Source organism: Colossoma macropomum, unplaced genomic scaffold, assembly GCF_904425465.1.
Source record: "Colossoma macropomum unplaced genomic scaffold, Colossoma_macropomum, whole genome shotgun sequence".
Lineage (NCBI taxonomy): Eukaryota > Metazoa > Chordata > Actinopteri > Characiformes > Serrasalmidae > Colossoma > Colossoma macropomum.
In genome coordinates this window covers 32501-45000 of record NW_023495943.1, presented here as the reverse complement: position 1 = coordinate 45000, position 12500 = coordinate 32501, and the positions used below count along the sequence as shown (strand labels likewise).

Below are 12500 nucleotides of genomic sequence, written 5' to 3'. Positions count from 1 at the left end.
GGGGGTCAGTGTGATGTGTAAGGGGGTCCGTGTGATGTGTAAGGGAGTCCGTGTGATGTGTAAGGGGGTCCGTGTGATGTGTAAGGGGGTCCGTGTGATGTGTAAGGGGGTCTGTGTGATGTGTAAGGGGGTCTGTGTGATGTGTAAGGGGGTCAGCGTGATGTGTAAGGGGGTCAGCGTGATGTTTAAGGGAGTCAGTGTGATGTTTAAGGGAGTCAGTGTGATGTTTAAGGGAGTCCGTGTGATGTGTAAGGGGGTCCGTGTGATGTGTAAGGGGGTCTGTGTGATGTGTAAGGGGGTCAGCGTGATGTGTAAGGGGGTCAGCGTGATGTTTAAGGAGGTCAGCGTGATGTGTAAGGGAGTCAGTGTGATGTGTAAGGGGGTCAGTGTGATGTGTAAGGGGGTCAGTGTGATGTGTAAGGGGGTCAGTGTGATGTATAAGGGGGCCATCTGATGTGTAAGGGGGTCAGTGTGATGTGTAAGGAGGTCAGTGTGATGTGTAAGGGGGTCAGTGTGATGTGTAAGGGGGTCAGTGTGATGTGTAAGGGGGTCCGTGTGATGTGTAAGGAGGTCAGTGTGATGTGTAAGGGGGTCAGTGTGATGTGTAAGGAGGTCAGTGTGATGTGTAAGGGGGGTCAGTGTGATGTGTAAGGGGGTCAGTGTGATGTATAAGGGGGCCATCTGATGTGTAAGGGGGTCCGTGTGATGTGTAAGGAGGTCAGTGTGATGTGTAAGGGGGTCAGTGTGATGTGTAAGGAGGTCAGTGTGATGTTTAAGGGAGTCAGTGTAATGTGTAAGAGGGTCAGTGTGATGTGTAAGGGGGTCAGTGTGATGTGTAAGGAGGTCAGTGTGATGTTTAAGGGAGTCAGTGTGATGTGTAAGAGGGTCAGTGTGATGTGTAAGGGGGTCCGTGTGATGTGTAAGGGGGTCAGTGTGATGTGTAAGGGGGTCAGTGTGATGTGTAAGGGAGTCAGTGTGATGTGTAAGGGGGTCTGTGTGATGTGTAAGGGGGTCAGCGTGATGTGTAAGGGGGTCAGCGTGATGTTTAAGGAGGTCAGCGTGATGTGTAAGGGAGTCAGTGTGATGTGTAAGGGAGTCAGTGTGATGTGTAAGGGGGTCCGTGTGATGTGTAAGGGGTCCGTGTGATGTGTAAGGGGGTCAGTGTGATGTGTAAGGGGGTCAGTGTGATGTGTAAGGAGGTCAGCGTGATGTGTAAGGGGGTCAGTGTGATGTGTAAGGGGGTCAGTGTGATGTGTGAGTGTTTTCTGTGGTTTTGCTGATTTGTAGTTCAAAGCCTCACTGAATATACTGTTTGAGCTGATTATGCTGTGGATCAACATGGTGGGCAGATCAGCCCAAACCAGGCACAGCAGAGAGGAATGGAAGTGTAACGAGACTATTCTGAGTCTGTGAGTTTAGTGTTAGCGGTTAGCCTGTGATGTTAGCCTGTGTTTGGTTAGCGTGTGGTACCTCAAGTCCGTGCTGTCGGCGAGGGAGATGGCTGGTTTCCTCACTGCGCTGCTGCACGCTGCACTGTTGCTGACACACAAACACACAGACGACTTTAACCAGATTCATACCTAACGATCATCACTGTACAGAACAGAGGACTCTGATAAACACCCCGCTAAAGATCAGGTGGTGTTTATCTGCTAAACAGACCAACACCTGACTGATACAAACAGCCTGAGTTTGGACTTTATTAACCAGTTACAAACTAACAGGAACACTGAAAAAGTGAACAACGTCTAAAACTGACCTGAGCTTCTCTTCAACTCCGTTCTGATCTGCAGTCTTTATTTCTCTCTGATTATATCAGTCATATCTTTCCTTGATGCAAGTTATTTAAGGAGGTTTTATATTTTATTAGTTGTGAGTTTGGTAACTCATTTTTATACTTATATATATCTGTTTGTGTGGAATCTGATACAGTACTACACAAAAGTTTTAGGCAACTGACACACTTAGATTTAATAAGTTGTTTATCTTACCAGTAAGTAAGAAAAACAACGTCAGAATACATGTTTATAAAATTAACACAATAAAAGGTTTTATATGTCTTATTATTTATAGTTAGCAGGTCTAATCAATATTTCAGTACATTAAATCAGGTGCTGCTGAAGGAATTTGGCCAGTCAGGAACCAAACCTGTGTTCTTAAAAAGCAGTTCACAGAATATCTACTAGTTTTTTCAGATTCTTGTTACTTTTACTGTTTATTTATTCCAACATTATGTTGTTTTTAAGGGGAAATACACACTGAGTGCCCAGATAAACGGTTCCAAATGTGTTTAGGTGCCTAAAACTTTTGCACAATACTGTCCAAGATGATGAAGATGATGATTACTCTATCTCCATGTTGAGCAGCTCCACGAGTGCGGAGAACGTTCCCACGTCGAGCAGCAGAAACACGTTGTATCTGATCCAGTGCTGAATTTCAGCCTCCGAGCTGCACTCGGCAAACGTGCCTGAAACACAACCGCAGCTCCATCAGCACCAGAAACAGAGACAGTTATCAATTAAACTGATCAGCTGTGTGTGAGTACCTTGTGCCATGTACAGGATGGCCCTCGCAACCCTCAGCCTTTTCTCTCGGCCGGTCACGTCCAGTCCGTCCAGCAGACGCATGGCATGAGCTCGATGCTGCGCAGCATCCAGATCCACCCACCGCTTACCACACACTGACACACACCGTACATTACACACTTATTACACACTTATTACACACATTTCAATCATTACAGTCTGTCAGAGTGACTGTGTGGATCATATGAACATTATAGAGGCTTTTTAAATGAAACAGTAGAAGCCATATCGCCCCCTACACTTCCTGTAGTGTATTACAGTCTGTCAGAGTGACTGTGTGGATCATATGAACATTATAGAGGCTCTTTAAATGAAACAGTAGAAGCCATATCGCCCCCTACACTTCCGGTAGTGTATTACAGTCTGTCAGAGTGACTGTGTGGATCATATGAACATTATAGAGCTTTTTAAATGAAACAGTAGAAGCCATATCGCCCCCTACACTTCCTGTAGTGTATTACAGTCTGTCAGAGTGACTGTGTGGATCATATGAACATTATAAGGCACTATAATAATGATGTGATGGTGTCAGTAATGAACCGCTACTCTGTTCGTCTCACCATGTGTGTGAAAATCCTCCTCAAAGCACTTCCTGTTCAGCTGGAACTCCGGACCCTCCGTGTAGCTGTACAGCTCTAAACAGGACAACACAGCGGTCAGTGTGTAACAGTGGGGTCACTCAGATAAGATTTCTTTATCAGACAACAGTCCTGCACATCCTGTCCGCTCCTGTTCCTGAAGTATTGTTTCCTTTAAGCCCTTTTTATTCTCTTTCAGGTTTTTAAGCCACAGTTACCTAAAAGCAGATCAAAGAGAGAAATAAACTCTCCTGCAGTCAGTGATCTTTAAAGGCCTGTTTGGTCAAACCTTCTCTTTAATTCAGACTGTTTGACAGGTGTGAACGCTCCACATGCCAACCACTGAACAACCGAACTAGTCCAACAAAAAGCGCACGTCTCAGCTGAAACAATGCGATGATACTTTAACGTTATGGTGATAAATTACATCACAAAGCTTTTCTGAGCTCATTGTGGATATTACAGTATTCAAAAACACTGACCAGCTGCACGTTTGAGCACAAAGAGAGGCTAATTAATCCGGTTTAATTAGATGTAGTGCAGCTCAGTACTTAAAGTACTGAAAATAAATCAGTGAATTCAGATTTTTTAAAATATATTTTTAACTCTGTCAGTTCCAACCTCTCAGAGACAGATGAACACTGTGAAAACTTCAAGTATTGTGATATTATATTTTTGACATATTGCCTGTGATAGACTACGTCACAGTGCTTCTCTGAGTGTTTCGTCAATATTGTCAATATCATCAGAACTTTAAAAAAAAACTGAACAACTATACCTTTAAAATGACAGCATGAACAGTCCTGTTTAACTGGCAGTAGAAGAAATGCTGAGTAATAATCACTGTACGACGCTTTGACAGCATTTTGTTTTAATGTGCCACTACATGGTGTGATGGCAATACGGTATACCACAATACTTACAGATAATAATAATAATAATAATCTTTAACTATATTGCACTCTTCATATGTTAAAATACAATAAAACAGAGGAAGAAGAGAGAAAAAAAATAGCAGATGTATTAAAAATAAGATAAAAATACAATAAAAATACAATAAAAATATAACTAACAAGAAAGTAAAAGTAATATTTCAGCAAAAACGGAAACAATTTTTAAAAAGTTTATTAGTCAAATATACAGAAATCTGCCTTTAACGGATGTTTAACCCTTGTGTGGTGCTGATGTGTTTGTTACTCAGTGGTCTGCTGGACCCACATTATTGTTTTTTAAATCATAACAGTAACAATTTATGTAAAAACACCAGATGTGTAAAATATCACGAGTGTCCAGCGTAGCGTTCTCCTTTAGCAGCTGTAGCCAGTCAGCAGCCTGTCAATGTTATCCACCCTCACACACACATATATAAAAAACATGGCTGCAACGTTACTGATTACTGAAATGAATAATCGATTATTCTGATTATGAATCACTACATTTCCAAATAACTCTCATGTAGTCTTCAGCTTTTAAATGTAGCTTTTTTTGTTTTATGCGTTTGCTAACGAACAATGAAGACAATAAAGATGAATAACTTATTTAAAAATGTACTGTTTTAATGAACTTTCCTGCTAAAACAAAAGATAAAAACTCCAATATCCTTTTCCTGTCATTATAAAACCAAGGATGTGCAAAGTAGCAGCAAAAAATAAAGCTAAATTAGTTTTCCTTAATTAAGAAAATAAAGAAATCAGTCTACATTTCCGTTCTAAATGTAAACTGTGTTTTGTGCATTCCGCTGTCTGTCTACACTCTGATGCAACTTACTTCTACAATCACAGGTCTTTACTGAAACAGAGGAACGTCAGCGTCTCTCCGGGCTCCTGTGAGAGACTCGCTCTCCTCTGAGAGCGGATCCTCCCCACTGCGGAGGAGGCGCGCTCTGATGGAGCGGATGGGAAACTTCTCTAAACAGTTAAACGAACGATTTTGTGTAAACATTTCATTTTCGACGGTGACCCTTCGTCCAGCTGCCCCGTATGTCCACGGAGAACTACCTCCTCACGCTGTCTGTGAGTGGAGCCAAACGTTCGGTGAATCTGAACGCACTGGCGGCCTCGACGTTAAGACGACGATGCAGTGTTGAAAAGTGTAAACGTTATCTGGAAAGTGAACAGGGTCGCTGTGAACGACAGTTACTTGCTTCTCTGGTCAAACTCCGTTAACGATTCCAGAAGACCTGCTTTTTGAAACCGATGATGTTCCAGCTCAGCTCACAACATGAAGTACGACGGCTTTCAGCACTAACATCAGCTACCTAGCTCACGAGCACAACTATCGCCACGTCCCAAACCACAAACTTCTGTACTTCACACACACTACACTAGGGGTGGGAATCTTTAGGCACCTCAAGATTCGATTCGATTACGATTCAGAGGCTGCGATGCGATTATAAAACGATTATCGATGCATCTTTTTTCTCTATACAGGATTTCCATCTTCCTACTGTCTGAGGACTTGGTAGTTTTAAAGCAAAGTATTTGTAATGATCCACAATGTAAATGCATTACGGATCATTACAAATACTTTAAATATCTAAAATATCTTTTATTAATAAATCAAATGGAAGTGATGTGGCAAGTGAACTAGAAGGCTCTCAGTCAGAGACGCTGCTGCCACTCATCTGCGATAAAATGCGCTGCTGCCCTGAAATAAGATCCAGTGGTAATGAGTGTCCACACAGCGCGTTACAGCCGTCCTTCCCGTTTTCTTTAGTCATTTTATAACTTCAGTTTTGGTCTCGTTGTACAGAGGGGGGGTATTTTCGAGACTGGACGCTGAATCTCGGCTCCAAAGTGTGCAGCATAGCGCAAAATAGTAGGTCACATAGCCCCGAGGTCTGGCCTCGCCAGTAGCGAACGAAAAAACAGAGATTGAGACGAACATTTGGAGACTTATTCGCATTTATAAGCAGCGCGGTTGGTTAAATCTGCTGAGAGACTGTCTTTCTCTAAAAAGTTGCAAAGATGAAGTCGCTTCTCTTTCGAATTTTCCCGTTCCACCTTAAATGGCGCCTCAGTTACATTCGGCGTCTAAGGCAGAATTTAAGGTGGAACGGGAAAATTAGAACGAGAAGCTGGCGAATGAGAAGCGACTTCAGCCTCGTAAAACAGCCGGACGCTGAGACATTTTACAAGAAACTCTTTTAGTTTTGAAGAAAAGTGTTCTGGCGGAGATGAGAGGAAAGCATATCTTACCAAGATGAATCTTCTTCATCGAGTGATCGACGGGTTTCCTCTTCAGATGCTCCGCATGGAGGATGTGCTGCCGTGCCAGCTGAGGTCGGCTTTACAAACAGCACAACTACAACCTTTTTTTCTCGACGTTAAGCGTGAAATGCTGCCACACTTTTAAGGATTTTGTTCTTAAGACTGACACAGCGCTGTTGTTAACTCTCCGCTGAGCGGTAATGTCAAAACAATCCTAGTGAGCGCAAGCTAGACACGTAATGACATCACCACCTAATCGACTATTAAATTAGTTGCCAACTAATTTGGTCGTCGATTTTAGTCGACTAAGTGGAATAATCGTTGCACCCCTATTACACACACACACACACACACACACACACACACACACACACACTAACAGCAGGCCATGTAGGAGGAGAACAGAGTGAAGGACGCAGCACTTCCACACTTTTCCTCCCCGCGGGTTCAGCCCAACACCACATGTGTAATATAAGTGAGTGAAGACACTGAAAATGGGTTATTTGATATGTTCTTCACAGAAAATGAGCAAAGACCAAAATCTGAGGGTGAAATAATCATAAATCACAACATTTTTTATTTTGGTAAACACTGAAAACGGGTCCCACAGACCTGAACACCACACAAGGGTTAGACACTCCGACAGAAGGAATCTGACGGATGTTTAACGTGTTCCAGATCTTTGGTCTATAAAAACAGAACCTCTCCACTTTCTAAGTTCCATGCGTGGAACATAAAGAAGCAGCACTAGATGATGACGGTGTTTACAAATGATGACGTGTCAAATTTCTATTTCACGTCTGAACGTCTGAACACATTCCACCCAGTTTTACTTAGAGGCTCCCTGACTGGTGGTGCGGGACTCACCAGCAGGTGGCGCTAAGAGAAAAGGAAAATCAGAGCCAGAAAAGAAAAAAAAAAACAGAACACCTGAGCATGACAGAAGCTCAGCTGCAGCAAAGAGCCTCACATTATCAGCACAGAACACGCTCAGTTTTAGCTCACTGCCTCTCTGCCTTCTGCCTCTCTGCCTCGCCTCATGTCTCAAACATTTTTAACATCTAAATGTGTGTGAACAGAGCCCCACATTTCAGAATAAGGTCGTACTGCAGTGTGTGGCTCTGTTTGGGTCTGTAGCTGCTCGCTAAGCTAACGCTAAGGTAGATCCAAACAGCTCAGAACAGGCTTGGTTTGGTCTTTCAGTCCCGTCAGCAGCAGCTCGACTCTCTGAGCTTAATCACTGTTTTAATCATCTAAACTATCAGTGATTTAATCAGCCAGAATCAATCAGGCTCTGTGGTGAGCAGAGCTGTCAGCATGACAGCAACGCTAACGCTAACCACTGGATCATGGACTTCCTCACTGGCAGACCACAGTCTGTCAGAATGGGTGACCACACCTCCCCCACCCTCACACTCAGCACCGGATGCCCACAAGGCTGCGTACTCTCACCCCTGCTCTTCACCCTGTACACCCAAGACTGCTCTGCCAAGCACAGCACCAACACCATCATCAAGTTTGCTGACGACACTACAGTCATCGGCAACATCACCAACGATGATGAGGGAGCATACAGGGAAGAAGTGAAGCTCCTCGCTGAATGGTGCACTGCCAACAACCTCTCCCTCAACGTCAGCAAAACCAAGGAGCTGATTGTTGACTTCAGGCGGGGGAGCGAGTGCATGCACCGCTGAGCATCGAGGGGACGACGGTGGAGACAGTGAGCAGCTTCAAGTTCCTCGGGGTCCACATTTCTGAGGAGCTCACCTGGTCACTGAACACATCCCACATCATCAGGAAAGCACAGCAACGGCTCCACTTCCTCCGACGGCTGAAGAGAGTCAACCTGCCACAACAGCTTCTCTGCAACTTCTACAGATCCACTGTGGAGAGCATTCTGAGCAGCTGCATCACAGTCTGGTACGGCAGTGCCACTGCTGCTGAACACAAGGCCCTGCAGAGAGCGGTGAAAACTGCCCAGCGCATCACCGCGGCTGCCCTCCCACCCATGCAGGACCTTTACAGCAAGAGATGTCTGAGGAAGGCCCTCTGCATCTCCTCCGACCCCACACACCCCAGCCACCCACTGTTCCAGCCTCTGCCATCTGGAAGGAGGTACAGGAACATCAGAGCCAGAACCACCAGACTCAGAAACAGCTTTTTCCCCCGTGCTGTTAAACTGGTGTCACCAGCTACACTGCCCTCAACCTGAACTCATACAGACTGACCTCTGTTCACACTACTTCACACCAACCTCAACCTGATTAACAGACTGACCTCTGTCCTCCCCCTACTAGCCCTCAGATCGCCATCAGCTCAGAGACTGTATGCACCATGCACTTTAACCCATAGTTTGTTGCTCCCTGCCCTCTACATACCCTATTGCACCTACTGTTATATTAACAGTGTTAAAGTACCAGCACACCTACTGCAGTGTATATACTTGTATTTATTTTCTGTATTTATTGTTCTATGTCCCTGCACTGTGTCCTGTCCTGCACTGTGTCCTGTCCTGCACTATGTTGTCTGTAATTGCACTGGAGATCTAGCCTAAAAGTGTTTCGTTGTACTGTACAACGCTGTTTCAGTATAATGACAATAAAGTTGAATTGAATTGAATTGAATTGAATTGAACCAGTCTACTCTTCTGTTAGCGTGTTTAACATTTACCAACTGATCGACAGGCAGTTTGACATGTACTGATCCACAGATGGTGACATTCATTAAATGATGGTTTAAAATTAGGCACCGTATTTTTTAGCCACGTAAGGCAAAACTAGTTTCACTAGCGCTCCTCGTCCACTCCAGTGACCCTGTTTACTCGCGGGTGACTGCAGTGCACTATGGCTAAAACAGTTTCACTCAAATGAGGTCATTTCTGCTCTGAGGGTGTCGTAGTTAATCAATTAAATATGAGTAGATGTGGAATCTAAAATACTGCCACATTTATCCTTTATTTATCTCCAACTAGGAAGGAAGTTTATTAGCCACATGATTTTATTCAGCTGCCAGTCCAGCATCAACTGACATATTTGTGACATGTTTGTTCCAACGCATCAAAATTCAGAACATCTCATGATGTGTATCGTGTATCACAAAAGCGTCTTCAAATACTGCGATACTATATTTCGGTCATATCGACCACCCCCCACCCCCAGCCACAGCCCACCTCCTAACGAACCCTGGCTCAGTTCACTGCTGGTGGAAACACCTTTTACGATGATCTGCACCAAACGAGGGAACTCAGCATCGGATCACGCGTTCTAGCTCACCAGCGCTGATTATCAGCCTTAATATTCAACCCTTTACAGACGATCACAACGTTCCTGCAGCACCAACTGATCATAAATAGCAGAGCGACAAAACAACAGAACACGGAACGCAGAACGTATTTTTGATAAAGATGTTAAAATTCAAATGCACTCATAAATAATCACTTTTAAAGAAGTGAAGATCCAGTAAAAGTTTATTTTAACTGCTTTACAGTTTTTTTACAATTGCTTAAACAGTGAAATTAGAAATAACACAGTGAATCTGAAAAACCTCAGATCTGCACAGCTGAGTTCATTCTCAGCCTCACACAAGACACACTTCTCCACATCAGACACACAGAAAGCTAACACGATGTCACTTCTTCACCGTTTCAAAGCGCCGCCTGTGAACCAGCTGATCAAACACGGCCATCAGGTGTGCGGACACTGATTAACTGTAAACTCACCAATCAGGCGTCGCACTATAAAGAGGTAATGCTGGGTTTCTAATTCATGCTTTCTTTTCTGTCTCCACAGATGTTTCTGAAAGAACAATGTTCTGTTCTTCGTGAAATACAGGCGTTGGAAACGGGTGGATGTGCTGAGTGGGGTTACAGTGCGGAGAGGAGTGAACGGGTCCGTCAGCGTGCGGTGCTGGTCTTGTCTGCTGTGTTTGTTTATTCGTGTATTTTATTCTAACAGCTATTCTGAACAAAATCAAACCCAGACTGAGTGATCAGAACAGCAGGACTGTTAAAGGTGTTTCAGACCGAGCTCAGCAGTGAGTAACAGACAAAATGTGCCCTGTTTTCAAAACCGTGCTTAAGCAATCATAAAGACCTGTAGCGGTGACACGCGTAGATCTTAAGTATCTTTTTTTACGTAGTGTTCTCGGTAGGATTACAGGCTACACTAATATCAAGAACGTGCATGAAGAACAGATCTGGATCTTCTACAATGACAGTGAACTCTCTCTGTTCAGCTCTAATGGAGACAAACGTAAGAGTAAGACCCTGAACTCTCGACCACTCAGAACACAAACACGTGTATAATCTGCAAAAACAGCCTGAAACAAAGTTTAATAGCGAACTGCAGCTGATCATGGAGCCAGTCTGGATCTTCAGCCCTAAATTAAGTGAGGTTAAGGTGCTGCAGCTGTTCAGGAATCAGAGATCTGCTCTCTAACATTCATCAGAAGGATTTTCTCACCTGATAATTCTGTAGCCCATTTGTCTGAGTCAGCATATTCAAACTCCAGATCAGGAGCTTCAGAAAAACCCTGAAACACAAAATACAACAACATATCCCTGAAACTGCTTTCACTGGTCTAAACGCAGACCCACCTCACGGAAAACTGGATTATTTAGATCCACCTAGACAGAGATTTTCTGAACCGCTCTGAGCCACTCCAGAGTGGTTTGGTGTGAAACGCTCTGTTCTAGATAAACTTACCGAGTCAGAACGGTTCACAGTGGTGGTGACAGGAACCAGACGTCCACCTCTAAAAGCTCCCTCACAGAAAGTTCCTACATGAAATGGTTATGAATTCACTGCCTGATGACTGAGACACTGTTTTATGATAGTTTAGAGAACTTAAACTCCATTCATGGTGGAGGGATACATGCAGGGCGCTGTGAGGCAAAATAGTCCCCAAAGAAAACTTATTATTTCAGATTTTCCACTATTTTCCATCATCAACATTCCACATAAACTCAGAAGACTCGTGTAGGTTCACTGGTGGTTCTGGATAGTAAATAAAATGTCTATATCTGTGTTGTAGTCATGGCGACCCCTGGTTCCTATCACCACCACTGTAAAGACATCTGAACCATTTCACACCAAACCACTCTGAATCTCTCTGTTTACACCTCACACACTGAATTGTGGGGGAATTTTGGAAAATGTGTGGAATTTCCATTTAAATTGAACTGTATTAAAACAGCCACAACACATAATAATGACAACACTTATAACATGTCATGACAGTTTTCCAGAAGATCAGGCAGACACCTGTACAGGTAAACTTCAGCACAGGAGCTGCTGGGAAACTCTGGGTTAGTATGAACACTATAACAGGGCTGAGAAGATTCCACAGGTGTCTAAATAATTTTATAAAGTCATTAAACTGGTGTAAACAGGTCGTTTCAGACAGTAATTTCAATGCTAAAGCAGTAACAATACGGTAGAATCAACATGAGTAAAATGAATAAGCAGAAAATAAGCTTTAATAATGATTAACGCTCTTTAATGGTGTCTAATAAAGTATACGATGTTTAAAACACAGCGGGAAGGTCTGTGAGGCTGAAGTTTTCTTCTAATCAGCCAGCTTCCAGCTCAACTTTCCGTTCCACCTTAAATACTGCAGTTGTTACATTATGTCCCTGAAGCGTCCTAATACTAACTGCTGCCCCATTTAAGGTGGAACGGAAAATTCGAGGGGGAAGCTAACTGTAGCTTGGTGAAAGGTTTAGCAGCCTGTGCTAACTACCCTCCTACAGCTTTTTAAACATCATTAATCCGAAAGATTCCTCCGCGGATATAAACTGTAGGTTCTTACCTCAGAATCTTTCCTCTGGTTGCGGATAAACTCGCCTCTGTTTTTCGGTAAAACCGGTTTCTGTTTGTTGTTCCCCGGAGCTCCGTTACCCTCCATCTTAGCTTCCTACATACACACAGGGAAATCTCGCGAGAGCGAAGCGCTAACTCCACCTCCGCTAACGGAGATCCCGCAACTATCGCGAGAACACGCATCCGGCCCAGGCTGTAGCAGAGCCGGTTTATGAGGAGTCTTCCTGTTCGCCCCCGCCAGCTGTATCGACAACAGCACTGCTGAACGGCAGAGGGCGCCCGCGAGCGAGTCCTCAATGAATGAGAGTG

The 12500-nt window shown here is 43.9% G+C and overlaps 1 protein-coding gene across 3 annotated transcripts in view; it reads right to left on the bottom strand.

Annotated features, from left to right (window-relative positions):
* Positions 1–12304, bottom strand: part of strip1 (striatin interacting protein 1) — a 38032-nt gene extending 25728 nt beyond the window's left edge. Inside the window, exons 1-6 of one of the 3 annotated variants that reach the window (XM_036564156.1) lie at positions 12181–12304; positions 10833–10902; positions 3146–3220; positions 2546–2680; positions 2347–2467; positions 1471–1533 (exon numbers count right to left, since the gene is read on the bottom strand). In XM_036564156.1, coding sequence (XP_036420049.1) covers positions 1471–1533; positions 2347–2467; positions 2546–2680; positions 3146–3220; positions 10833–10902; positions 12181–12276 — 560 coding nt within the window. In that variant the 5' untranslated portion in view covers positions 12277–12304. Of the gene's footprint in view, positions 1–1470; positions 1540–2346; positions 2468–2545; positions 2681–3145; positions 3221–10832; positions 10903–12180 lie in introns of all 3 variants that reach the window. The other 2 variants (XM_036564155.1, XM_036564154.1) reach the window with 2 other exon arrangements.
* Positions 12305–12500: the final 196 nt, after the last annotated feature.